At 32.6% G+C, this 25520-nt stretch overlaps 1 protein-coding gene across 4 annotated transcripts in view; it reads left to right on the forward strand.

Annotated features, from left to right (window-relative positions):
• The window catches only part of ADGRL3 (adhesion G protein-coupled receptor L3), a 703409-nt gene extending 685009 nt beyond the window's left edge, over window positions 1-18400 (forward strand). For all 4 annotated transcript variants that reach the window (XM_032632860.1, XM_032632862.1, XM_032632861.1 and 1 more), the window contains one exon: window positions 16054-18400. In XM_032632860.1, the coding sequence (XP_032488751.1) occupies window positions 16054-16853 (800 nt within the window). In that variant the 3' untranslated portion in view covers window positions 16854-18400. The remainder of the gene's footprint in view (window positions 1-16053) is intronic.
• The last annotated feature ends 7120 nt before the right edge of the window (window positions 18401-25520 follow it).

The raw sequence follows: 25520 nt of genomic DNA on the forward strand, positions 1-25520 counted from the left end.
TTTTCTTCAAATTGGTAAATTATTTTATATTGTTAAATAGTTATACTTTCCTTTGTCTGAGGTTTGTTTTATTCAGCAAAACTTCACAAGCAGTGTGAATTTACAAATAAAATGTAAAGCAGTGTGTGATTTACAAATAAACACAGCTGTGGGAATGACTTACATTCTTACTAGAAAGAAATGGAATTTACTGCTATTTTACCTGTGGATAAGCATACTTGGCCCATTATCTTTGGGCTCAGTATTCTTTGTTTTGAGTACTATGCCAATGTATTGAAAATGTCCAAGTTAAAAGCACACAGAAATACATGACTTTGACCACAAAAAATGAGTTTTAGAGATGAATGACTGAGTAGTATAGGTTCATCATTTCTACTTGCAAATCAGCCACTCCCTATACTGTAAGGCAAAGATTTGTCAAGAATTATGATTTCTAAGCCTACCACTGTTGTCTAGAGCAGTCAGAAAACATAAGAGCTCTGAGAAGCTTCTTTTTCAATAAAAAACAATAATGAGCATCTAATGGTATCAGTTTCTTCATTGCAGCACAACCGGGTTGTGTTGAATTTCAGGGCAAAAAAAAAAATGTATATACATAAAATAATACTTTAAAGCTTTTAGAAGAAAATATACTTTAGATTTTAGGTTAAATAAGTTCTTGAAAACAAAGATCATAAATTAAAGGAGTTCTTGAAAACAAAGGAAAAGACAGATAAGAGTCCTATCTCAAAATTTAAACAGTACTCAAAACAGGTGAGCTACTGGAAGGAGGTATAAACAATACATATAAAAAACAAAATGTTAATGCATATATTGTATCAATAAATAATCAATAAATAAAATTCAACAACCTAATATGTATGTGGGCAAAAGATAAGAACAGGCAATTCACAGAATAAGAAACCTTTACAACCAATAAATATATGAAAAATTATTCCATCTGTCTGGTAATCAGGAAAATGCAAAGTATAACAGTAATATGAGATACTTCATGCTCTATCAAATTGGCAAAATGTCAGCCTGACAATACCATGTCCTAGCAAGAATTTAAGAAATATACACTGCTTATGGGAAGTGTGAATTGATACATACATATTTGACAGCATTGTGGCAATATGTTGTAAGATGAAAATGTGGACCACATATGACCCAGGAATTTTACTTCTAAATGTTTATTGTAGAAAAACCCATGTATCTGATGAAGAAGACATGTATAAAGCCAATTAGTGCAAAATAAGGGAGAACAGAATACGTAATTTCTAGGGTTCCCAACTCTAAAGCTTTGAATTTACATATTGAAATAGAGGCAACACCTCTACATTCAGAATATTTCATTTTATACTGAACTAACAATGACCCGATCTGTACTCTGGAGAAGACATGTCATTGAAATCCATATTAATAGATTACCAGTGAATGAATTAGCTATTAAAAGAAACGGAAGTATCTCTGAACCATTTGAAAGAAATTTAATAGGCAGGTTGATTAAAATGTAATAGCTAACTTGTTGGCTATTAAAAGTGCACAGTGTGATAAATCAAGATGTCAGCTCTTCAATTTATGACTTTAGAAAAAAATGATGAAAAAGATTTTGGCTTTCAATAAAGCATTTCTTTGACACTTTGTAATTTCATTAATTGTTTGAATAAAAACAGTAAAAAATATAAAATTATGGTTTCTATGGCCTTAAAACTTGTATAACTTTTAGGGATAGTATGCAGATTATTTTAACTTTGTTTATTATTATAAACAACTTGGTCTTGATTAATATGGCTGTCTCTATTTTATAAAGTAGCCCTTTAAAATTGAACTTATCATTGCTTACACTGGCTTTCTGTAGATTGCATGTGTGCTGATATTGTTTTGTTATATAGAAAAGCAAAAATTGGAAACAAAATATTTAAAATAGAAAATGCCTATTGAATCAGTTCTCCACAGTTCTAGAAGTCTCTTTTATCTATTTACTTTTATTTTTGTTTGTTTATTTATGTTATATGAATTAATATGTGAATATGAAAATAAAATAATTGAACATTACAGAAAAGCATACTATAAAAAAGTAATGCACTCCTGTAAGGCTCCTAATAAAATTTTGTTGAAACATATTTTTGGGAGAGGGTGCTAAAAAATGTTTGAAAATCGCTGATATAACTATGTTTAAGAAAAACTATCAGAGTCATGTGTGACCTTGAATAAATCTCTGGACCTGCGTTTCTTTACATATTGAGCGATGATAGTAGATTAGATAAGATTAAAATCTTATTCCATTGTAAATTCTGGATTATAACCTTTCTCCATTATGTTATACTGCAATTGATTAGGTGATACTTACATATGTAAGATATATTTTGTGTATTCTGAATCATTTTTTCCAGTTTTCTTGTTTATATTAGAGGTCACTCGCCAAAGAAAGAGACATGTCTTTTTTCCTGTATACCTCTTTTCTTTAATACTGAAAAGGAAGTAAAAGCCTCAGGACCCTTTCACCAGAAAGAAGTGCAGGCATGTGTGTGCACAACGGAGCACACAAACATACACCAAAAGCATTTTACATACAATTTTAAGGGTTTCACAACTTCATAGATACCATCTCCTGGTGAAAGATTCCTTGCCTTACACTGAAGTTAGTATTCTAATTCTATAGAAAATACCATCATTAGGGAAATTATTTTTGCTTGTTACAAATGAAGTCACTGCTTTGGGCCAAAACTAATGTGGCCCAAAACAAAACAAAACCCAAGCACAAAGCTGAAAACAAAAGCACAAAGTCATCACTCAGTAGTAACTCTGCTGTGTGTATAACTCTGACTTGTATGCATCAGTCGATATATATAATGAAAATGACTTCATAAAAGAAAAATATGTCAAACCAAAGGAGAGAGAACCATGAGGGAATTAAGTGGAGGGTGAGGTACATTAAGAAAGAAAGAATCATCCAGGTAAAGCTATTTTATTGAAATAAAACAGAACATTTACTATGTTACATGTTTATACATAAAAATTTGAAAATTGATGTATATTGGTATGTGACTATTAGAGAATGGCTGTATTCATTTGGTTCATTAGATCACCGAGGTCTTAATTTATAAAACTTTGCCCATTCAATATGATAAAATAAGAATGTAACTACATTTTTTAAAAAATGAAGTGTGAGGGGCGAGCAGAGTGATAGTTCAAGTTATTTTAAGAGCTTTTCAGTATACTTTTGTTAGCCTGCTGTCAAGAAGAAACGTTGTTTGAATTATGTTTCTGAATGATATAATATAGATTCAAGTGAGATCCAACTGTCACCTTGTTTCAGATCTGTTCTTTACTTCACAATTTCAAAGCAGGCAGATCTGCCTTGGAGTTTCAGTCCTCAATCACATGTTCACATTGAACTGGCCGAGGCAGTGCTGTCATTCAGGGCCTCCCAATGTCAAAACACCTATTTTATTTTCATAAGGAAAGAAATGTAGCAGTTTTGTGGTAAAAACTACACATTTGAAAAGTGTACTCATTATTCCATTCAAATTTCACTCATTTAAAAACTTTTATATCAAAAACATCAGTCTTCAGGTATAAAGTTAAAAGAAAAACAAACTCTTCTTAAAATGATTATCTGTGATTTTAAACTTAGTCTTTTTTCAGTAACTTATTGTCTTACAAAAAAATCATCAGAAAAACTTCTCTAAGTTTTTCAGTGTGGAATATGAAAATCCTCTTTTGCTTTCTATCATGCTTTCACCAGAAATAAAGATTTTGTGCTTGGTCTTCTGTCGATAGCCTTGTTAATGATTCATATATTTTGAAATTCAATGTTAATTCCTTTTCCATGGTTTTATGAAAGAGCTGACCCTTGTTTCTGATAGCAAATATGCAGGTATGACTAGACTGTAGCCAGGATTTAAGGACTCAGAGAATTAAAGAACAGCTATTTTTCACAGCCACCTTGAGCTGATTTACCCTATTTTAGCTTTTTTGAGTCATGGCAGGTTGTACTGTTTTTTTCCCCTCTAATTTATGTCTTCAGTTAGTATTCAGGTAGCATTTTCTATTTCCAAATAATTATATGAATGTTTATCTTTGCTTTAAAAGTTTCAGTATTATGGCCACTGGTGTAGTATTAGAAGGAAATAAATCACATTAGAAATTAGACAAATGGCACTCTTCAAAAATTTACTCAAAATATAAAACTACTCATAATTGATAAAATGACTTGTTTTAGTTTTCATATTTTCAGGATGCCATGGATTTCACATAAATTTTTTCTTTAATTAAGGAAATATTTATTGTGCTCTAAGAACTAACCTAGACATGCGGTATAGAGCAGTGAAAAAACAAAAACCCTATGTATTCCCTGTTTTCCTGGGGTTTACATTCCAGTGAAATTAGCACATAAACATGCTTTTCACATACATAGGCTGTAACTACCTCCCAGCATCAACTGATTTGTGTCTTCAAACTGACTAACCAGTAAGCTTAACTTTTCAGCTGAAAAACAGTGACAGATGGTCTGTAAACACTGATCTTCTTGGAAGTCTTCAGCAATTTCACAGCTATTAGAAGGGAAGTTTACAAATCAGAAGTTAGTTGGAGGTTAGAGAAAGAGGCAGGATGGACAGAACCTTGGAAAATAGTATCTGAATTCAAAGTGACCCTATTAAATTGGAGAAGCAGCTAGAAGCAAACAGAATAGACTTAGGCAAAGACAAGTGAAATGCAGTGCAGCTACAGAGAAAAGACAAAAGTAACTGTGCACATAAAAGATGAAGGTAGACAGGTTCTGTGCAGGTTTTTAGGAAAAGATCTAGGCATTGGCAACAAGCTGGTTTTTTTTAGCACAGACGGTGCTACCTTTAAAAAGTATAACTGAAATGCCTAAATGTGAGTGGGTACTGTAGGAAACACTTTCTAGGAAAATTGCACTTGTTTGGCATGCCAACAGGAAAAATGGCCTCTTGAGGTCACAGCAAGCTGTGAGTGTCCGTTAAAAATTATTAACTTCTTACACTAGGTGAATCAAATGAGGGATAATTGTTCAGTTATTCAGACATCTCCCTCATTCTTTCAAACTAGCAAACTCATAGAGCTTACCCATAACCTTACATTCTTTGCAAAACATTAATCACCAAACTTTACATCCTGCTCTGTAGTTCCTGTGACTGAGCCCTCACTTGTGTTATAACTCTCCACTTTCAGGACTAAATCAGTTTCAGTGACACTAATTATATTAGTTTTAAATGGTGCATGAAGTATAAAAATGAGCGATAGTTAAAAAGCAACTTAATTTAAATAGCGATTCTTTTTCTATCAGGCAAAAATGTCCTTAATACCAAGGATAAAAAGAAAACTGACTTTATTTTTGTTTTAAATTTTTTTAATGTGTTTGTGTGATTTTAGATTTAACGGCAGGTAGATCTCCAGTCATGTCACTCATTAGGGCTGTAGATTAGTAACAGATTCTGTGCTGCACCCAGATTTGAGGAAGCACCCTACCAAAGCCATGTGGCAGAGACTGAATATTGTTCCACTTCACCAACATTGTGTCATAATACAGCTGTATACCAATCCATTTCTGCTATTGTTGCTTGCCTTTCTAGCTCAGCAGGAATTGATGATAAGTAAGTGAACTTTAAAATTCAGTCTTCCTATATTAGTAGATTTCACTGATATAAGTGCTTTAAATTTAAAGTACATTCAAAAATTAGAAAAACACTAAGAAAAACTGAAAAGGAACTTTATGCTAAGAAAGCTAGAACCAGATAGATTATCTACACAAATTGTGATAGCTTTGTTAGAATTCCATTATGGAGCTCCATTTTTGTATGATTAAACTTTTTTTATTCTCACATTATTAGCTTTTTTGTAAACTGAACGCTAAACAGAAACCGAAATATTGAGTCACCTGCTTCTTGCTTATGCTTGATTCTTCCCAACTCAATTGTTTCCTTATTCTAACGTATAATCATCTTTTTTTTAATTACATTCTTTTATCATTTATTTATTAGTTTTTGAATTCAGGTAAATTGACATATAACATTATACTAGTTTCAGGTGTATAACAATTAAATACTTGTATATATTGTGAAATGGTCACCACAATGAGTCTAGTTCACATTCATCACCATAAATAATTACAGTTTTTTTTTCTTCTGATGAGAACTTTTAAGCAGATCATCTTCTTTTACATCAGCAGGTTAAAAAAAAAAGGAATATTTTCTTTTATAAGCTATATGAAGCCAGAGAAAGAAGTGACGAGCCATCTTTCCAGCCTATGTTTGTTTTCCAGTTAGTTTAAATTACATAATGTGTAGGAATAAAGGGAATGTGTAGAGATGTACATATAAGTGCCAGACATAAAGATCTTACCCTTATTTGATCTATAAGGAAGTGTAAAGAGTTTGAGCAATTTTATATTTTTAAGGTTTTTACCCTAGTTCATTTTAAGTTGCTTATACACCTTTCATTTTTTATTTAAATGCTTATTTAGAGTAACTTTAGAAGACAGCTACTTGTGTTAGAAGACTAACTTTCCTTTTTACTTGAGAAAAGGCTGCAATAATAAATATTAGGTAGCAGATACAATTTACAGGTAGTTTGCTTTCTAAAAATGTTGGGCAGACCAAATCCTGTCTCAAACAATTAATCTTAAATTTGTGTAACATCAACAATATCCATGTTTAAGATTAACAGTATTCCATTTCTTATCTGAAAGGCACCGTAGCCAACTCTTTTTAGCTTTTCATACTAATATACCATGTATTTAATTCATCAATGGGAAATAATAACCTGATATGCCCATTATATGATAAATTGAAGATCTGTCATCTCACTGTGTAAAGACATCTAAATGTATATGAAGTACAATTTCAGCAAATATTCATCGAGCACACAGAAAACGTCTGTGCTAGTTCTATGCTAGTTCTTTGCAGAATGTGTAGGATGCAAACATATGGCTTATTTCCTGATAAAACTGAAACTTTCTAGCTCTAGCGATCAGACAAGCTTTATTGTCCTTTAAATCAATAGTTCACTTTCCCAATTTTGAGGTTAAAATATTTATTTGACTGGTAATTTACTATAAAACAAAGAGCTATGATTAAGAGAAAATTAAAACTGCCATGGCCAAGTTTTCCATTTTCATTTTTTTAACATTTCTATGAGTGACTGAATGTTCTTGTCATATTCATTCAATATAGATTGCTTTTTATTTTTTTGTAGATCCACTTGCAGTTGTATGAAATGATACAGAGATTATGTACCTTTTACCCAGTTTTCCTCAATAGTATCTTGTAAAACTGTACTACAGTGTCACAGCCAGGGTATTGACGTTGAAACAGTCCTCCAATTTTGTTCAGATTTCTTCTATTTTACTTGTACTTAATTGTATCTGTGTGTGTGTGTGTGTGTGTGTGTGTGTGTGTGTGTTTAGTTCACTGCAATTCTATCACAAGAGTAAGTTTGTGTATCCACCACCATAGCCAAGATACAGAGTCATTCCATCACCTCAAGGATGCCTCATGCTGCCCTTTTATTACCATACGCACCTCCCTCCCGTTTGCATTTTTAAACCCTGGCAACCACTAATCTATTCTCCATTTCTATAATTTTGTCATTTCAAGAATATATGTATTTATAGAATCATTCAGTTTTTGAATTGTCTCTTTTACCCAGTATAATTCTCTAGAAATTCATCCAGGTCATTATGTGTATTGATAGTTGTTCCTTTTTATTCCTGAGTAATATTCCATGGTATGGATGTGCCACAGATTGTTTAACTGTTCACCAGTTGAAGGACATCTGGGCTGTTTCCCATTATGGGCTATTACAAATAAAGCTGCCATGACCATTCATCTGTCGGTTTTTGTGTGAACATAAATTTCCAGTTCTCTGGGATAAATGTTCAAGAGTACAATTGCTGGGTGATATGGTAATTGCACGTTTAGTTTTATAAGAAACTGCCAAACTGTTTTTCAGAGTAGCTGTACTATTTTACTTTCCTACCAGCAAAGAACGAGTGATCCAGTTTCTCTTCATCCATGCCAGCATTTTTGTCACCACCATTTTTAAGTGTGTAGTGATATCTCATTATGGTTTTAACCTGTATTTTCCTAGTGACTAATAGTTATTTTCTCATTATGAGCTTGTTTGCCACCTGTATACCCTCTTCCATAAAATGTCTGTTTATACCTTTGGCCCATTTACTAATTGGATTGTTTTTGGTTTTGTTTCCTGTTGATTGTTTTTTACTGTTGACCTTTGGGAGTTGTCCAAAGTCCCATATATCCCAGATAACTAATCCTTTGTTGGATTGCAAATATTTGTAAATTTGTTTGCAAGTATTTTCTCCTGTTCTATATATTTCTATTCTCTAATCTATGTTTAAATTAATATATACCTGTGTTTTCAACCTATCCTTATATAATTTGTGTTTTTCTTTCTTCATTTTTCTTTTCTTTATCATCTAACATAAACATGCATTCTGCCTATCATTTCCATACATGGCCTAATGATATTTAATAAAACTGTCATTCTCAATTTTTTGCTTTTTTGGTTAAATGGCTCTTGAGGGTGGGAGGTTGTAAGCATACTGACAGTATGTTAGAGATTAAGTACATCTGTTCATAAAGAGATGAAAGAGTTTAACTTTGTTACTTTGCTATGCCAAAGTCCAAACAACCAGTTGGAAAATGGAAAATGGAATTATATATATTGCTTGATACCATGAAGTTAATATTTTATTTAAAATATTTAAAAATAATATCCTTATGATTATTTTATCAGATTTGTAAGTTCACCTAATTAGTATGCTTACTATGGTGTACTAATAAGTGTGATTGCATTTTAGTTTATTTCAATTTAAAGAATTCTTCTTCATAGAATTTTAAGTAATGTCAAAATCTTCTGTTGTGTCAACAGCTGCTCTCCAAATGAGTGTTTTATCATAAATGTTGCCTTTTATTATCTCATTGAAAACAACCCAACGGTTTCCGTGATTGAGGAAATGTTTTGTGTAATTTTAACTTTTCTTTCTGTGTTTTAAACTTTTCTTTCAGCTTTTGTTTTGTGTTATATGTTTTGTTTATATGGAAGACTATATTTTGCTTTTTTTTTTTTTACTTTTTCATTTTTAGCAAGCATGGTAATATATTTTTGCTTACACTCTGGGAAAGAGAAGACCCTAAATGTGGCTTAATCAACATTGTAAATCATTTAATTTCTTTCCCATTGAGTTGGATTTGTGCCTTGATGGAAACGTGTGCTTTAGTGGCATATATTTTTGAGTCTAACTAGCTGCCTGCCTGTAATCAGGACTATATCAACTGTTGTCATTCTAAATGTTTCCTTTCCTTTTTTTCAAACACATTTGCCTGATTGACCTTTTTTTTTCTCTGTCTTTCTATGGGGCTGCTCCAGGAGCCATGGCTAATCATCTTATAAGCAATGCTCTGCTTCGTCCGCATGGTACTAACAATCCCTATAATACATTGCTTGGGGAACCGGCGGTCTGTAACAACCCTTCTGTCAGCATGTACAACGCACAAGGTGTGCTGGAGTTTATTTTAATTTTTTCAAGTGAGAGTCCCAGTTTATGTAGCTTTTATGGCCACATTCTATTTTTCTTTCTTTCTTCCTGCCTCTTCTTTCTTTTGGAAGCAGATGCACAGACTCTTTTTGCCTTCCACCCCTCTTGGTGCTTTTATTTTCCATTTTCCTTAGGTTTTCCTTAGTAAGAAATGGATTCCTTCCTTCTGATAAACAAATGCTTGATTCATCAATATGTGTTTGTTTCTCTGTAATGTTGTAAAATGTATTGTGGTTTGTCAGTACTTTTCTTGTTGTTGATTGATTTCTATATTAAATACCTATGTATTCATTTTAAGAAATGATATATTTGCCTAAGGTAAGTAAGATAAAGGAAGACTTGGTTCAGCAATCTTAAGATCAAGAAAGTAATCTTACTCTGTTATACCATGAATCACACTCTAGGCACAAACATCACTACAGATGAAAGCACTTAGATCAACTCCATGGAAAACACTGAAATAAGCTGTGGTGGAAAGAACAGTGAATTGAACAGTAGCAGATCACGTTCTACCATAGCTTGATATTGCCTCTATGAACTGGCTCAGGAAGGTCATGAAATGCTTTTTCTACTGTGGCTGCATGTTAAAAACAAAGGTTTTGAATATGGTTCCTCTGTATATCCTCCAACTTTAAATGATTTAAAAATGTAATTGTGTCTCGAACACATAAGCATAAATCTCTTTAAAACCACTTACAATCTAAGCATTTTTACATGACTTTTTACCTTTTCTAAGCTAAAAAATGTATTGGGGTACAAGAAATTTAAAATATTCATATCATAAATAAAGTGACCACAGGAAAAATTTATTCAAGTAAAAGTGTCATAAAAGAAAAAGTTTAGTCAGTGATACACCTATTTAAAATTATATTTAAAAGAAAATTCACAAAAACAAAGAGACTTTGGTGGTTCCTTCAAGTTGGATGAGACAGATTAGCAATATTTTAAATTTTTCCCAGGCAATCTTGAATAAAATTTCTATTATCCTCTTTGGGAATCTGTGTGTGTGTGTGTGTGTGTGTGTCTGTGTGTGTCTGTGTGTTTCTTCTCAGTCAGAGGTAAAAGATTAGTGGCATGAGTGCGAAAAACTTGGTGTGCATGCTTATTCCAGAAAAGCATGTTTGTTGCAACATGGTCATTGGGTGTCTAAAACCATCTGAGTTTCCCAGGTGACACCTTGTCAGATACGAAGGATAATTTTAAATTATTTCAAAAATACCAAAGCCAGTAAGTCAGAAGTGACTTCAGGAATAGTCAAGTTGTTTTTCAATAGGATTAAATAATTAAGCAAACTGTCAGTTTTATCCAGTTTCTTAAGGGCCTACACCTAAGAATCATAGACTTAGAATCAAAAGAAGAGATAGAACTCATTGAATCCTCTGTACCACATTGTGGACGTTCTGTCAACCTGTGCTTAAGTATTTCCTCTAATGAGGCCCTTCCTACCTCGGGATTTTACATATTCAATTGTTGAAGTGTTCCATTCGTTATAAATATTTTTTCTTTCCACCAAGTCGAAATTTGCCTGTGGCTGTGATGCTTAGGTATGCCTTCTAGAACAAAGATGAACAGAGCATTTTTCTGCTGTCTGTGGCAATCCTTTAAATATTTGAAGGCAGTTAATCTGGCTTCTTTTAGTCCTCCATTTTCTAGTAAAGCAACCTCAGTGCTATCAGGAGGAGAAAGTTTCTTCATGGTTGTCCCCCTTTACATTGTCTACCATTTGTCAATGTCCCTATTTCGTTGTAGCACTCAATGATGTGTATATTACATAATGCACTAAATGTGGTTTGTCAGAACAATTTTGCAGACCTTATAGAGTCTTGTTTAGGTTTTTCCCTTTATTTTCATTGGGCTAAATGACATAAGTGTGTCATTAGAGTATTTTAAATTGTTCTGACATATTAATGTTTTGAATGATGTTAAATGAAGATTTACACCATATTTGCATATTAAATCTTTTCTACATTATTCACCTTATACAGAGTTGTTAGAAATTGTTTTAAAATAAGTAATAGTTTAGATCATATTTTGTTTAGCTTTTTTGATTATTCAGATATAATTTCTAATGTCTTAAATAATGAAAAACTAACAATCATTAATCTGTATGTTTTCCTTAATTCAGTATCTGCCTTCTTGTCTTATCTTACTCCTGGTATCCTAAATTAGGAGATTTTTCTAAGGATGGAACACTATTATAAACACTATCAAAGAGAAATTCTCATGACAAATTTAAAAATTTTAAATAATACCATATAAATCCAAAGTTTTATTCCTATCGAGCCTATTACTGAATATTGCTATTAAGATTATAAAAAAATACACAAAGGATTCTTCAGAATGGATTTGATGTTTATGCCAGTAAATTAGATTCTACTGACTTTCCTTAAAAACAAAAGTAAATAATTTTATTATTGGTTTTCAGAGTCAGAAATGGAATTGTTCAACTACTTTATGTTTTAATATTTTTGAGATGTTAAGAAACTATGGTAGTGCTTAAAATAATTTTTTTACCACTGAACAAAAAACTTGGTGATTGTCATATTGCTACTAATCTTATGCTTTCAGATGAATGCACTTATATTCTTACTGGCAAGGTGAAATCTTACATGAAATATAGGTGGCTCGGTATGTACTGGAGTGGATTATGTTGAATTACCACTTGGTTCTGTTCTGTTGGTCCTTTAATTCTGTTGTACCAATGCCATCCAAGCAAAGAAGCATTCAGATTTAAAGTATCCATTTTTGTTTGTGATGCCTTTACTTAAAATATGTAAAGATATGTTACAGTATTACTAATGCATATAGAGTTAGGAATAAAGATAAATAATATAATTTTGTTATATTAGATTCAGATTCTATTTGTGGAAATATTTAAAACTTCATGCATAGTATTTCTGGACCATTATCTTCTTGTCAGTATTGGAGAATTTAGTTTTTGTTAGATAAATCTCATTATAGATTAACCTGTCAACAAAATGTAATATAGAGAAGTCATGCTTTTACAAGTTAATTTACATTTTAAAGTAACTTAATTCAATTCTAAAACTTTAAAGAAAAACATATCTCTAGGATGGGATATAGTGAAGAATACATTATAGTTGTCAAGAATACAAGGTTATAGTATAAAGTATATAAATAAATATTCTGTTATAGCTTTCAAAGCCTAAGGCAGATGTGAGGAGAAGGAGGTAGATAGTAGTGCACGGAGGCAATCTAGAAGATTCCCATTATGATCCCAGTTCTGCCACTGTTAGCAGAAGTGGCGTTAGATAAGGCTCAGTCTCTTTTGGTTGAAGCTTCCTCATCTTAAAAAGCAGGAGCTGAACTTCAGTTATCTCCTATGTGCTTTCCAGTTCTAAAATGTTATCATTTACGGAAGGAGCCATAATGAGCCTACTAGCAATTTCCATCTGTTGCTATACTAGTTTGGCTTTTTATTTCCAATTCTTTTTCTAAATGTGTTTTGAAACTTTAAAAGAAATTTTCTCTGCATTTTGAAATATTGTTGGTCTTTTGCTGAGAAGCAAGTCGACTTTTAAAGTACAAAAACAGTATCTCTAAAGCAACGGCTAAATTATAACAAGTTGGAATCTCTTGAAATGATACAGCCCAGTGACATCACTGGTTTTTATTTTGTGATGATTTAACCTTCTTATAAACAAAATCAGCAAGAGCAGGTTTTTTGACAGGATTAAAATATGAGGGTTTTCTTTTTTTAAATAATTTTGCTACTATTGTTTTTAAAGGATTAACTTTTAAAATGTTAGATTGCATATGATTGTGCAACAATCCAGAAGAAAACCTGATATTGATTGGTGGTATTTTTTCCCTCCTCACATTTTCTTGATACAGAATAATGGTTGCATTTAGCCTTTTTCTTTCTCCATAGTTATACAACTTTTGAATATGAGCTCCAGAAATGACAGTATCGATCAGTATAATTTACAAATGATAAAAAGCACTTGTATAGGTACAGTGGGAGAAAAATAACCTTTGTACATGAAAAGAAAAGATACATAAGAGAAAACACAATTATGAAAAGTTCAAACTGTGGTATTTTCCTCTGTATATAAACAAAAGAATTTATTTATAATCTTGCTGAAAAATGTTAAAGTTAAATGACATTCCTTAGAAGCAAGTATGTCCTAACCTATACACACACACATATACATAATACTGAATTTTAGTTGTGGAAATAGTCATAGCTTGCCCTCAAGATTTTACTCTCTTTGGTTGGTGTGATAATTTTAACTTTAAAATAAGTGTGTATTTGTTTGAAATTTACAAACTGCAGAAACGCTTATTAAAGACTCATTAGCATGTATTATGGGGGTTTCTTATTTTCTGACTAACATTTCAGTATTTTTAATTATGATAAACCATGTAACACAGACTCATGAATTTTGGGGCAGTGGAACTATTTCCTTTGACTCTTTTTTCTGCATATCATCAATTTGCTTTTTACTCATGTTTCTTCTACTGTCGCTGTAAGCTTACTTGTTGTTTTTTCTTTCCTTTTCTTCATGCTGTCGTTTAGAGCCCTACAGAGAGACAAGTATGGGAGTAAAGCTAAACATTGCATATCAAATGTAATTTTTTTTAGTTCACTTTTATTGCATCACATATAGATGATGTAGTTATTAAAAACAGTTCATCTCACAATTTAAAAACTAAAGAACCTATGAATCAACTTATATAAATATATGTTAATAGAGATTAGACGCTTTTGTTGTCTGATTCTTTTATTGTGTCACATAACATAGTTGTTAAGTCTCATGTAATGTTTGTGTGAGTTAAATTGTTTTTAAATTAAGCATTTATTTTTGCTAAGTAATCCATAAACTTTTAATTTTCATTACTACATTCCATCATACAAATACATGCAACATACCCAGTTTATTTAACTATGGCTGTTTTCAAGCCATACCCAATGCATTGACAACAGAAATAATAAACACATGTTTCAATGCATCAGTTGCTCAACCATAACCATCAAGCCTACCATAGCAGCCTCTGCAGCAGCAATCACCCATCACATATGGCCCTTTAAAAAGCATTTACTTTTATTTTTTCTTAACATTGTGGATTTGTCTACAAGATATCTTATAACATGAAAATAAATCGCTTCACCCTATGTCTGTGATGGCTGCTTTTTTAATGTATTTAATGCATTGCTATTTTTGAAAACTGTGTTACTTGAATACAGAGTATGCATCAGAAGTCCGTATAAAAATTGTTATATTTGGGATACTTTATTTAAACAAGTAATGAACTAGTTCAGTTTTGGTAAACATAACTGCATCACAGATATAGAATGAATGCTATATTTTCACAAGTTAGTGATGTTTTGACAAGTTTAATAGAATTCTTCAATTAATTGTTCTATAAAGAAATACCCTTTATTATTTAGCAGTATTTGTTAAATGTTTGTGTTTTATTTTCTTTTTGTGTTTGCATTTGGAGAGATTTATGGAACTATTATAGATCCTTGGATTTCTATTCGTTCAAGAAAATGCAAAAACCTTGAAGAAGCATGTGGTCAAATTAATTTCACTGCAGCTGTTTCTTCCCAGAATAAGACATTTAATCTCTTTTAAACCCAAAGTTTAATATGCACACAAAGTCATCACTCGTTATGAAATGGAACCTTTAATACTGACACTGTTTTTAGGAATCAGATCCCCCATGTCTTTACACAGTCTTTTGTAGAATTATCTAATGCCCCTAAACAATTACTAATGGATTAATATATAATAGTAACCAAAGTACTTACAGCAGAAAAAAAATTGGAAAGTAAATCCAAATATTTTTTTTGAAAGTTCCTATGTGCAAATTACTTTGAAGTGCCATTTATTTGACTAGGCATTATTTCATGACTATATCATTCTGACAAATTTAACATAATCCTTTTGTGGTTTTGTGTGTAGGGATTATTTTCAATCTTATAAATTACGTATCAGATTATTAGAGCCTGCTCAAATCTTTTACTTTGACCAGTATATTCAAAGTACCACACATGAATTATGTTAATTTTATACCTATTTCAATTTAAAGACAGCACATAAAATTAAAGGTAATGAATTATTGGATTGACTTTGGTGTGTATAAATTGAAAGCTATGAATGACTACAGCAAAATTTTGCGTTTTTTTCCCTAAGTTATAACCAAATATGTTTCAAATACTGTCAAACAATGTTGTGTGGAAATTGCAAATTTATAGGGTTTTTTAAAATTCTTTTAAAGATTTACTTTAAATACTTCTTTTCTGTTTATAAGATTTCTATCAATTGTCCAAGTATCATATATATATAGATATGTACATACAGATTTAATATTTTTTTATTTCCAAACATTTTATACTTAATTAAAATTGCTAGCAATTTATACATACTTCATAGTCGGGTGTTTTCGCTTTTGTGTTTGTGTATGTGTTCTATGGCCAATTGGATATAAATGTCATAATGTTTTGTAATCTTTTTCAGAGGGGCTTCTGAACAATGCCAGGGATACAAGTGTCATGGATACTCTACCACTGAATGGTAACCATGGCAATAGTTACAGCATTGCCAGTGGCGAATACTTGAGCAACTGTGTGCAAATCATAGACCGTGGCTATAACCATAACGAGACCGCCCTAGAGAAAAAGATTCTGAAGGAACTCACTTCCAACTATATCCCGTCTTACCTGAATAACCATGAGCGCTCCAGCGAACAGAACAGGAATCTGATGAACAAGCTGGTGAATAACCTGGGCAGTGGGAGTGAAGATGATGCCATTGTCCTGGATGATGCCACCTCCTTTAACCATGAGGAGAGTCTGGGCCTAGAACTTATTCATGAGGAATCTGATGCTCCTTTGCTGCCCCCAAGAGTTTACTCCACAGAGAACCACCAGCCACATCATTACACCAGAAGGCGGATCCCCCAAGACCACAGTGAGAGCTTTTTCCCTTTGCTAACCAACGAGCACACAGAAGATCTCCAGTCACCCCATAGGGACTCTCTCTACACCAGCATGCCGGCACTGGCTGGTGTGCCCGCCGCAGAGAGCGTTACCACCAGCACCCAGACCGAACCCCCACTGGCCAAATGTGGTGATGCCGAAGATGTTTACTACAAAAGCATGCCAAACCTAGGCTCCAGAAACCACATCCATCAGCTGCATACCTACTACCAGCTAGGCCGCGGTAGCAGTGATGGATTTATAGTTCCTCCAAACAAAGATGGGACCCCTCCAGAGGGGAGTTCAAAAGGACCTGCTCATTTGGTCACTAGCCTATAGAAGATGACAGAAATTTAAGCCAACAAAACTGCTAACACCTGGTTGACTGTTCTGAGTTGATATAAGCAGTGGTAATAATGTGTGTACTCCTAAATATGCTGTTCTTAAACGACAAACACAAACTCTCAGACTTCTTTTTTTTTTTTTTTTTTAAACTGGGATTTTTTTAGGTCAGCCCAGGGGAGAAAGATCATTGCTGAAATTCCCCTGTGCCAGCTTCTTTCCTGTCCTTCCCCCCTCAGGTGGAGACTTCATTATGTTAATGAACGAGATTTGAAGAAGATGGCGCTCATTGTGGCCTTGTTGAATTATGTTGTGTTTGTTCTAACATCTCTGATGCTCTGTTACTATAATTACAAGGACCTGATTTTTTAAAAGGCCAGAACACTTGTTTGAAAATTAGTAACAATGCTGCATCTAGATTGGAGTCCTGCACAAACATAAAATCAAAGCAAACTATCACATAGTGGTTTTTAGTCGCTCACAACCTGAATTCACCACAGCAGGAATAGCTGAGGTGTACAAAATAAAACAACAAAATCGATAATGGAATGGAGGGGAATTCTAGAATTATATGCTAAATGCATATTTTATGATTTGCTGTATTAACTGATGATAAAACTAATGGCAGAAAAAAATTTGAACAATTCTATGTAATGTACAGATACTAGCATTGCACATGTAGTCTGCTTTCTGTTCCTCCAGAATTTGAGTCCTGTTAATGTAGTGGAAAAAAAAGAAATTTTCTTTTTCTTTCGTGCTGGTCTTGCAAGTTTGTCTACCAGTAAGAGAGCAAAGTTTCCTTCCTTTCTTCTTTTTTTCTTCATTTTCTTTTCTTTCTTTCTTTCGTTCTTTTTTTTTTTTTTTTGCCTTTTTTTTCTTTAAAATTTCACATGGCAAAAAATAAATAAATAAAATAAATGAAGCTATCACTTTATAAGAATCATTTTCTAGTAATGCAAACAAATTATTTTTTACAAAAAAAATAAAATAAATAAAATTAGACTTCCTTCCCTCACTATATATCTTTATTCAGTCAGAATATTTCCAAGAACATTTTTGCAATTAGAGCAGGAAGAACTTTTCTGTTTACAGTGCACATCTGTTGTAATGCAAAACATATGTGGCAAGCAGTTCATCACTAAGAGAGTAGCTATGATTCTAGAAGTAAAGAGGTGTCAATAGAACTAGTGGGGCTTCTGCATGTGAGAAATGGTATCCCGTGGGTGTGAGAGTGCTGAATGCTCAGTCTGTTCCCCAAGTGGGCACCTGCACTACCAATTTTTAAAAGAAATTCACTCCCTCGTAGAAAGAATTGAAAGGTCAATTATTTTGAAGTGATTTTTTTAAAAACTTCTGTTTATTAACAGGGAAATTTATTTATTTGACAGGATTTTAAGTAATGTAGGAATACAAGAGGTAAATTAGCAGCACATATAATTTTTTTTAAATTTATGATCCATTTTGTATGGTCTCAAAGTTGGATGACCTCATTACTAATATTTGTTGTAAAAGTGAAACTTGTTTGCCAACCAATAAACAACTGATTGAGATTTAGAAGGTATTGTATTGATGTATGTACTATATGATTAATTATTCTTTTCATTTTTCTCGTCTTTCCTTCTGTTTTCAATATATAAACTTTGTTAATCCTCTATGGCCCAAATGAGCCATGCAAAAGAAATCAACTGCCTAAACTAAGCACAAAATTATACAGTTTTTGCAAAGTAATCCAGAAAAATGGGATGGGCATGTTTATGTTGGCTGAAATAAGATGCATAACGTACTTTCGAGCAGGTTAATATATAGGTTACTATGTGCTTATTTATAAGCCAACTGCAGTCACATGGCTTATTATAAATAAGTCAGCTTCAGTCAGAGATTTCAGTATTGAACTGGGGAAGGGGGAATCATATTTTTTCCTCCTTTGTATGCTTCATTTTGATGTTGGATATTAAATTCACTCAATTGGCTAAAAATGCAAGAATAATGGCAAGGAGAATATCCATTTTATAAAGATGGTACTATAAGACAGTTTTTTGCTAATTCTTTGTTTTTCTATATATGGATAAAATGGGAGGGAAAAAGTCCTTTTAAAGAAACTTCCTAGATCTCCAATTACTGAAGAATCTTTACCAGCAGTGTCCAAGCATGGAGATCCTCCTAGGGCAAAGTTAGAATGCATTTGCCAAATTGTAATTTCTGTTATATTATGTGATATCTTGGCAATTTCTTTTTCTTTATTTTTTCAAAAAAAATTTAAGCACCAGCCACTTATAAATGAATTTCTTAAGATTAGAAGGAGTAGTTTAGAGAATAGCCAGTAATCTATACATACAGTTTTAAAATATATAACAAAAGAAAAAATTCTGTGCTGGGCCAGAGTACATCATAACCTTAAATTAATATCACCTCAAAATATCTTATGCACCATTCCTTTTTAGTCCTTTGACATAAGTATTTTTTAAGTCTACAGATTTTCTCTAAGTTGCAGGAGAACCACAAGCTTTAATAGTAATTAGGTTTTCTCATACCACATATGGCAATATTAGCACCTGAAAGGTGGTTAGCCTATCTGTTACATAGAATACATTTGGTAATGAAAGAATCCTTTTTAGACATGTTTAAGGTAACTTCAGAAACACAAATGTAGTCTGTGGATTTATGAGTATTTATGCTAGTTTTGCCAATCCAACAGTAATCTATATGAAAGCAGCTCCATCAATAAGAAGCTAGTTTCACAGAATAATAGGGAAACTACCTCAATTCAGCTTGCTGATGCTGCCGATTCTGATTTTCTGCTATTGCTACCTCCCTGCCCATTATCTTTTGTGTTTCATTATATGGAAATTTGAAGCCAATAGCTTCCCAGCTCTACATAGTCCAAATTGAAGAAAATCACTTGAATACATAAACTGGTATGGAAAGCCATTCAGTCCTGTTAGTTACTACCAAGTTCTTACATCAAGATGAAAGGGTGAGATTTTTGAACTCGCATACATCGTAACTGGTGTGCTTTCAGCAAGACTTAAGATCCCAAAGACTTTCACATGAAGATATTATTCCCCCAAATTCAATGTGACTATAATGAAAACAAAACTGGATGAAAGTTAATTATGTATACATTTCAATAGAAATTTGTGTATGTCTAACATGTACTCATTTAGTCCTCTTTACACTAGCAAGGGTTGAATTCCTGAACTTGAATCTTTTTTTTACATGCATTTTCATGTGTTGCAACTGATAAATTAATAACTTTAAAATTTTCTCATTTTTTGCCATTTTGGCTGTCTCTATATTTGCAATACCCTGTGACATTCATGACCTTATTTGCATATTTCTGATGTGTTTATCTGATTTTCCATTAAGAAGTAAATTTTCATCAAATATACTATACATACATAGCACATTATTTGGATAGCTGGAAGTAAAAGTTATGCCAATGAAACAAATTATTATTTCCAAGTAAAATAATATTTTCATAACATTTTACACTTTTTTTTCCTCTTTGAGGTCTATTTCACTTACTACTTTATTAGGACACTAGCTAACAAACCTCATGTTATTTGATTCAGAAGCTGTTGGATTGTTGCACAGCTCACATTCCTAACTGATAATATTTATGGAGAAATATAAATTTTGTGAAGGAGAATAGGCTGGAATTCCAATTCAATTTTTGAACATCCCTCTTTGTTTTCACTCTACTACAATTAAAAATACTATACTTAAATAATAATTGCTATGCTAAAATAATCATAATGACAAAAAAGAACTGACATGAGGACAATCTTCTTGAGATAAAAATAGTGGGGAAAATGTAGTAATCAAATTCAGGTAATGGAAACCCCTTAACTTCCTGTAATACAAATTCACAATGACTTAAAGTGTAGTTTATTATGTGTATTTTTAAATTCCCCATTAATCTAAAAATGTTGACATATTGATGAAAGGTCTTTAAGATTTCATCTTGTAATTTTTTAATATTAACTTGGTGTGACGTTTTCATAATAATGGAGATAAGCATGTAAGTGAATTAGTAATTTTATAAAGAACCCATAGACATAAATTTAGGCAATATCTTCAGCTTTTCCCCTCATGCTTGTTCAGGTCCATTGACTAATTTGCTTATTTTTTGAAAATGACATTAAAAACTTCAAAGACTGACTTTTGGCTCAATTATAGAAACCAAAAGGGAGAGAAAAAATATTTCTTCTGGGTTATCTAAGGATCAACTGCAAATTAATCAATCATCGCCTCCTATTAGTGAAAGAATAATTCATTTTTAGAAGTTGTCCATCAGTAGTGTACCAAAGTGCTACTTCTTGGGGCATTCTTCAAAAAACACAAAACACTGCAGAATTACAATACAGTCAATTAAAATTTGGAGAGAGAGAAATTTAGAGAGAGGAAAAAAAAAAGAACCCAAACCCTAATTTGATTTTGATTTTGAGCAATTCTGAAAATATTGACGTGAATGTCCTTTCTTCTCTAACAAAAATATTTTAGATAAAATAACAATATGTATGATCTCCCCAGTATATTATAGTATCAAGGTATTAAGAATTAATTAGTTCACATTTAGCAATGCATAACTCACCATATAGATAATTCTTATGCATTTCTAAGTAATACTTTAAATATATCTCATGTTGGATTTCTGCACATCAGTAAATTAGGAACATGGAAGCACAAGAGTGAAGCAGCAGCTTTGCAAAATCGTTTATGGAAGAATTTTTGTGCAAATGAATTCTACATGAGACGCATCTTTGACCTTATAAAATAGATTCGGTGGATCCAAACTGTAAATTCAATTTTGTAATCAGCAAATAGGTCCTTATTAAACCATCTGGAAAATATTGCTAAATATCTAAATTTTTATTTCTAGACTAGAAGAAGTTAAAGTGTTGGTAGTTGCTTCTTTCCTGCTTAGGCTGTAAGAGGAATCTTTCCTGTTTACTAATTAACCTGATTACTTCTTCTTTGCTTTAAAAGGGAAATCAATCTTCAACTTTCACCTATACACATACTTACATACTCCATTCCTTTTATTTCCAGCCTGCAAAGGAAATAGCTTGTTTACATTATTGCAAACTTTGTGATTTTTGCAATGAAACAGGTAGTTATTATGGTTTTGCATATTCTCATTTGAAATAAAATTATTGCTATTCCCTCTTTTAAAAGTTAGAAGTCAGCACTTCTTTTACGTCTAGGATCTTTGTTATTATTCCAATGTCTTGATTTCAACTATGTTGTGATGTTTCTTTCTCTCTCTTAATATTACATCACGCAAATTTTTCTTAATTTGTGTCCCTTTAGAACATTTATTGCATTTAGGTAAATACAAACTATGATTTTTAAGAAGGCATGTGAAAGAAGAACTTTGATTTGTGTGAAGAAGTCTAGGAAGACTATACACGGAAAAAACCTCTATTGAGATAACAAAGTCTTTTCAATCACAATAGGAACAGGAGAGCAGAACCAAGTTGGCAAATTCATGGTGAGGTAACTGGACCTAAATTAGAGATACAGAGAAAAATTATCCAGGAAAAAAATAATAAAATTCCTTAGAGTGATAAAAATCTTAAACACTGTACCCAATACTATTGATGTGTTGAAAAAAATAAAATTGAAGTTTACCATATTATAATTTTAACCTGCTGATTCCACAGAAAACACTAAAACACTTTTAACACTTTAGGCATTTCTTGTCTAAGTATTGTTGCCTCAATTCACGTTCACTCTCTAATCTGCTTACTCTGTTGTATGCCAACGCAGTTAATGCTACTAGTAGCTTTGTACCTTTTAGAGCTTTACTATGAATCTTTCTAATAAACATTAAATTAATATTAAATTGGAATTATGTATGTTGTGCAAAATAATTCATAACCAAGCAGTAGTCATAGGATAATTCATTATATATGTATATTACTTTGAGACTGAACAAATAATTACACTGCTGAAAATATTACTCTCAAGTCCTTCTCTCTCTTCAATTATTGTAGTCAATTCATAAAATTCTGCAGACAGTTGTACACATGATATGTTATCAAAGTGCTCCATAATCCAAATGTGTCTAAAAGTATTCCAGTGCTTCTTTCATTCTAGAATGCTAAAGGAAAGAGCTTGAAAGAAGAGAAAGTAAAGCTGTCTTCTAAGTATCTAATTTAGATAAATATTGTCATTCAGAATGAAAAAATTTGAAATGAGAACGTTCCACTTTGTGGTCTGAGGGAGAGGTTATTAAAGATTACACTTAGTCCAGTATTGGAGGATTTTAAATTTTTTTGGTGTGTGTGTGGTACGCGGGCCTCTCGCTGTTGTGGCCTCTCCCATTGCGGAGCACAGGCTCCGGACACGCAGGCTTGGCGGCCATGGCTCACGGGCCCAGCCGCTCCGCGGCATGTGGGATCTTCCCAGACCGGGGCGCGAACCCGTGTCCCCTGCATCGGCAGGCGGACTCTCAACCACTGCGCCACCAAGGAAGCCCCTAAATTTTAAAGAAGTTAAGTTTGTCTCAGTGGCCCAAGACTGCAGAATTTCACAGTACATTGGCAAGGAAATGTGTTTAAAATCCATACCCAAAGTGACTTTTTAAAGGTTCAAAATTCCTCTGATTCTTCTTAATGTGAAACTGGCAAAATAGTCCTGGCTTCAAAATGAAACGTATTAGTTGACCTAAAAAAATGGCAAAATTTATGAATGCCATCAACTCTTTAATAGTAGGTAGAGGTCTTTGGGGATGGAACTCAGGATACACTGACTAGAACAGAGTGTCCTCTTATGCAGACCACTGCCTAGTCCTCTAGAACATTTTTAATGCCTTGAATTTCAACTTGTCACAATATCTTATGTTTTGAATGACATCATGAATCAAGAGATGAGGAAAAAAACATTTAAAGTTGGTTTTCATGCCGCATTTGAAAATAAAGATTTCCTTTACCATCCTAAGTAATAAAAGATGATATGTCTTGAAACAGCTGTGGGCAATCAGAATGTTTTCATTTATAAACAAGTCTTATTTGTATATTCTAACACTGCTCTTTGCCTATGAACTACAAAGACAAGAATTGTAGAAAGGGTCAACTTGATTTCCCTTAATGGCTTCTGTGAATGTATTGGAAAATGGAAGGATAATTGAAAAAGTTTTTTCATACTGTTTTCCCACTTGCCAAGCATTAAATCTAATTCAAGATACATCTTTTTTAAAAATGATAGTTTACTTTAAAGACTAACAACTAATTAGGCTATTTCTCATTGATAAGAAAAATCATTTTTTAGGAGCAAGATATAGCTATTGCAAGCTTTGGTCTCTTACATTCTCATATATTACACATGGCATTACTCTTACCATATACACCCACCAGATTTCAACCTATTGGATTTTTTTCCCTTGTACAACCTTTCCAACCTCTTTTTTCCCCCTTAAATCTTCTGTACAATCACATGTAAAGTCATGAGCTACAAACCTCAATAAAAAATATCAGTGAACAATAAGTGATGTAGTCACTGTTATTATATGGTAATACTCAAACATTGGTTTGGGGACAGTGTTTCAAACTACAGGATAATAACTGAAACATGGACTCCTAGTATATTTTCTTACTATCCCCGCACCCTTCAACCTCCTCTCATATATTGAAAATAAAATGTGAGGCTTTTTCCTTTATGTTTCCAGAGAACTGCTGCCACCCAAGGTGTCTGTAAGTCGATTTGTTCTTTCCAGGAAGATAGGAAGTTAAATTAAGAACTTACAGTTTGCCCTTAAAGTTTGCCAATGATGTGATATAATCAGATGTAGTCCTATATCTGCTGCCTCATCAATTTATTTCTCCTAATCTTAAACTGGGTAGTAGGAGAGTCAGTCACCAATGAACCTTTGGTCCAAAGGAGAGTTAGGAACTCGATGCTATTCTTCTTTTGAATAAAGAGCACAATAAATATTAGTATACATGTGGATCACAAAAGTAGACATTATTTAACCATCCTTCTGTAGTGTCAGGGGTTCTGATTATTTAGTTTACTAACTCTTAGCATCAGTAATATGAGTACAGATATCAGCTAGAGTAATCTAATTTAGATGCCTCTACTTTATAATATTGAAAACACATGTTCGTAAGAAATATTCCAAAGAGGAAACAGAGAGAAATCAGCAGCTTCTGAGTGGCTAGTATGTGCCTGACACTTTACATTGCCTCATTTGATCTTTTCAATAATATGGTGAAATAGATTTTTTTCATACTTGCTTTATGAAGGAAGTTGAAATTCAGATCTCAGAGTCATAAAGCTAGTAAGTTTTGAACCAAAATCTCTCAGTCTAAAGTCCATTTTATTCTTTTTTAACCATGTTACATTGCATCAACTAAATGAAGAGTTGAAAAGAGATTAACCCATCCCTTCTCGTTTAAATAAATGGGTGAAACAGGCATTCAAGGAAACCTTAAAAAAAACTTGGAGCCTGCTTTTAAAGAGCTTTTGCAGTTTATGCAAACTCCATTGTACCAGGCAGTTGGGAGAAATAAAAGAGAGAGAGAAAAAGAGAAGTGTCACTGATTCTATACTTTTGAACAAATTACTTTTCTAAGAATAAGCCTTCTCATCTCTAAAGTAAATTCAATACCTAATTTGTATGTGACACATAATGTACTTGGCACACATGAAATTCTCGAG

The sequence above is a fragment of the Phocoena sinus genome, chromosome 5, assembly GCF_008692025.1.
Source record: "Phocoena sinus isolate mPhoSin1 chromosome 5, mPhoSin1.pri, whole genome shotgun sequence".
Lineage (NCBI taxonomy): Eukaryota > Metazoa > Chordata > Mammalia > Artiodactyla > Phocoenidae > Phocoena > Phocoena sinus.